Below are 3,485 nucleotides of genomic sequence, written 5' to 3' on the forward strand. Positions count from 1 at the left end.
GGCCTCTAGCACGCTGTGGCACTATCTCCCTCTGGGTAGATGTGACTTGGTAAATGTCACTGGCATAGGGGACTGGGTCTGACAGACATCCCCCTCTTGTGCTTCCTGCCCGTGGATTGGTAATTTGCTTTCCTTAAGTTCCAGTGGGATGGCTGCAGGGAGCAGCGCAGCCTGGCGTGGTTGCAAGGGGTACGGTGGGAACTGGAGCTCCAGCCTGTGCCTTTGCAGGGAACGCTGCAGAACTGGATGCTCGCACACCTCCCTCATTAACTACTCCTTTTGTTGGGTAGTCCTGCTCCGTGCTTTGTCATCACCCACAGCTGATTGCCTGTTCCTCTCTGGTCCCTCTCAGCTAGGCACGTTCAAGTCTGATGATGGGGACTACTTCGTAGAGCCACTGTTATCACTCGAAGAACAGGAGTATGAAGAAGAGCACAATAAACCACATCTAGTTTACCGACACCGGACACCTCCAAACAACTCTTCAGGGGACAGGCAGACCTGTGATACTCCAGGTACTCGTTTTGTTACTGCCCTTGATGACTTGGCACTTACGAAAGGGAACTAATTTGCAGTAAGAAGCCAGTAGGTTTGCGTGGGGCAGAAGGGATGTGGAGTTGAGGGACCCCTCTAGAAATGGTACTGTGTGCGCTAGGACCAGGCTCGCGGTGGTACCGCTGTCCTGGAGAGCTGTGGTGCGCCTCTGCTTTCTAGTAATCGGTTGTAAGGAAGTTGCGGTCAGGAAAAATGTTACAGTTTCTGTTTCATCCCTGCTGTCAGGCTGGCAAGAGATTCTTCCGGCTGTCTTGCCTTCAGTATCCTATGAGCCTTTAAACTTGCTTTCTGTCCTCTTGTACGTGTAATTCCTAACCATCCTAATCTGATTTGCTCTCTGTCTGAAATTCTGTTTCTGTCCTTTAAATGACGTCCTCCTTTCTTGGTCTTGCTGTGCCCCTCGTCTTCCTCAAATCTGGTTGTGAGTTGCAACATCTCATTTCTTTCTAGTGGAAATGAGAAGGTCCCAACACCAACCCTGATAGTTCTTCCCTTATTAATACTTTTCCATGGTTCATTTTCAAAGGCTTTTTATTCCTTGTGGCCCTTCCTCCACCAGCACCATCTCCCTGACCTCCTCACTCCCTCTTTCTAGTCTTTGCACATATGAAAGAGCACAAGCCTTTTTATCTTCCTTTCACATGCCTTGGTGAGCAGTAGCCTTGCTCCTACTGTCCCTGTTATCTTCTGTGGCCTCCTGCTGCTCTCTGCTTCCTTGACTTCCTGATTTTCACAACTAATCCTCTCTTTTGGCACAAATACCCAAGTTCTCTCTGAAGAAGCTTATTCCTTCGGTCTCCTGTTTCACCTGCTGTTTTGCCCTCCTCCTTTGGCCTGCAGCGAGATCTACAGGAGCTTTAAAGCCTAAACAGAGTAGAGCTTGACTGGCTGCCCTTGCGCAGGCTGCGAGCTGCTCGTGTGCTGCAAAGCAGGTGGAGTTGCTGAGGGAGTAAAGGTACCGCTGGAGGAGAAGTGTGGTGCCACACTTAAACTGCACTTAGCACGTGTGACTCCTTTGGCACCCACGACCGTGGATTGCAGCTGTGTTGTTGAGCTGTCGGTCTGTTCAGTTTGCACTGATTGCGTTAACTCAGCAGATGCTCTGGTGCTGTGCAACTGGCCAGAGCTGACGCACTAGGAACACGTGTTTCTTCTAGAAAACACGGGGATATGTGTCCAGGTGCAAACATCCATGCTGGGGGACAATGGTACCTCTCACAAGGCTGTTGTTGTTTGTTCTTCCAAGGGTTGCTGCTGGACTATGCCATTCTGGTTTCTCTCTTCCAGCTGTTTCTGCTCCCTTCTTTGAGATCAGATGCAGGAGACTCAGAACAGTTGGAAAGAAACATGGAATCTGGCACATTGCATCAGTAGCCCTTGGAGGAACGGAGCAGCAGATCACAGGACTCATTGAATCAAAGGTAGCTGGGAGGGCTCTGACTTTTGCTTGTGGACTTTACTCTGTGCTGTTATAATGGTCTGCTGTCCTTCACCCCACTGGATCATAGCTTCTCTTTAGGGTATTATTCTTCTGGATTGTGATTCACAAGAATAATACTCCATCTGTGATATTACCTGCATGGTGTATATCTCTTTCTCCTCTTTTCCAACATGCTTTGCTTCTTGCTTGTATTTGTTTCCTTGCTCTTCTTGGTTGCTTTGTGTAGTGGAGGGAGAAGGTTCTCACCTCTCAAATATAAGCTTAAGGGTTCTGGATAGGTGTGACAGATTTACGTGTCCTTCTATCCTCTTCTTCTCCATCTCTCCTTCTCCCTTTTACCATTGTCCAAGTTTTTGAAAGGGAGTGATGCTTTGGTCATACGCATTTGGTGAACAAGTCTTGGTCACTTCATTTAAAGAGCAAGTGCAGGGCAGCTTGGGCAATGCTGAACCTTGGTGTTTGCCCCTGGGATTACATCTGGTGGAGAGAAGATGTCCCATGGGTCATTGGAGCAAAGGGGAAAACAAAAAATCTAGCAGTGCGGGCTGTTCTAGATGCAGTGCATCTACCAGAGAAGAATGGCTTGGCGAGAGTTTGAGACTTTGTTATAGCTGTAGGGTGTTGTGTGAACCCAGCCTTTTGTCAGAAGAACGTGTGAAAAGGTGTGTTTGCATTGCAGGCTTCTGGCAGGGATCAAAATGTGCTCAAAGAGGAAATTCATGCGAGGGAAAGCTTAAGTACCCACCCTGCAGTGACCAAGGGAGCCCGTGTTGCCAGGCAGTGGTACTACTAAGAGTGGCTTTCTGATAGTCTTCTTCCTGGAAATGATTAATAAGCAACATACTGGTGTGCCCTTGCCGTGATGACGTAATTATGGACTTCTTGCAGTATCCAGGAAAACTTTCCCTTGTGAGTTGACTGACAGATTGAGTAAAAGCTTTAATTTCCAGTCATCTCCCTGGTGTTACTTTTAGTTTTCAGCGTCCTCAGGTCAGCTTAGACAAACAGGTATTTGATTTTGTTAAGTTTTAATTAGCAGTTTCTGATAACAGTTTGAGGTCCTCTGACATATGAGATACTCTGCAGATGTTCTGAAAAAAAGATCTTTCTCCTCTGAATGCTGATGGATATCGAATGTAAACCGTGCTCTGTGTATGAACTTTCATAGCACAGACTGGGGTCTCCTGGCAATGCACTTCAGCCGTCTGGCGTATAACTCAACCGCCGCAATAAAAACTCTTGACAAAGTTTTCCTTGGGGTAACAGGTTAATGTAGTTTCAGTCATAGGAAATGGTGCAATTTCTCCTCCTTCCCTTCTTTTAGTTAGTACCGTGAATCAATTTGTCATCTGGTCGGGGATCTGGCAGAATAATTAGTTGTGTTTTACTGAATAGCCCTGATGGGATGAAGACTTGGCCAGGCCAACGACATGATGTCACTAGGTGCAGCGCCGCTACCACCCATCGCTTCACGATAGCAAGCTCTTCC

General features: G+C 47.5%; 1 protein-coding gene across 1 annotated transcript in view; it reads left to right on the top strand.

Annotated features, from left to right (window-relative positions):
* Positions 1 to 352: 352 nt before the first annotated feature.
* ADAMTS9 (ADAM metallopeptidase with thrombospondin type 1 motif, 9) overlaps positions 353 to 3,485 on the top strand; it is a gene marked incomplete at its 5' end in the record, with an annotated part of 81,673 nt that continues 78,540 nt past the window's right edge. The window contains one exon of the mRNA XM_010087595.1: positions 353 to 515. Coding sequence (XP_010085897.1) covers positions 353 to 515 — 163 coding nt within the window. The remainder of the gene's footprint in view (positions 516 to 3,485) is intronic.

This window comes from Pterocles gutturalis, unplaced genomic scaffold, assembly GCF_000699245.1.
Source record: "Pterocles gutturalis isolate BGI_N339 unplaced genomic scaffold, ASM69924v1 scaffold19701, whole genome shotgun sequence".
In the NCBI taxonomy this organism is placed as follows: domain Eukaryota; kingdom Metazoa; phylum Chordata; class Aves; order Pterocliformes; family Pteroclidae; genus Pterocles; species Pterocles gutturalis.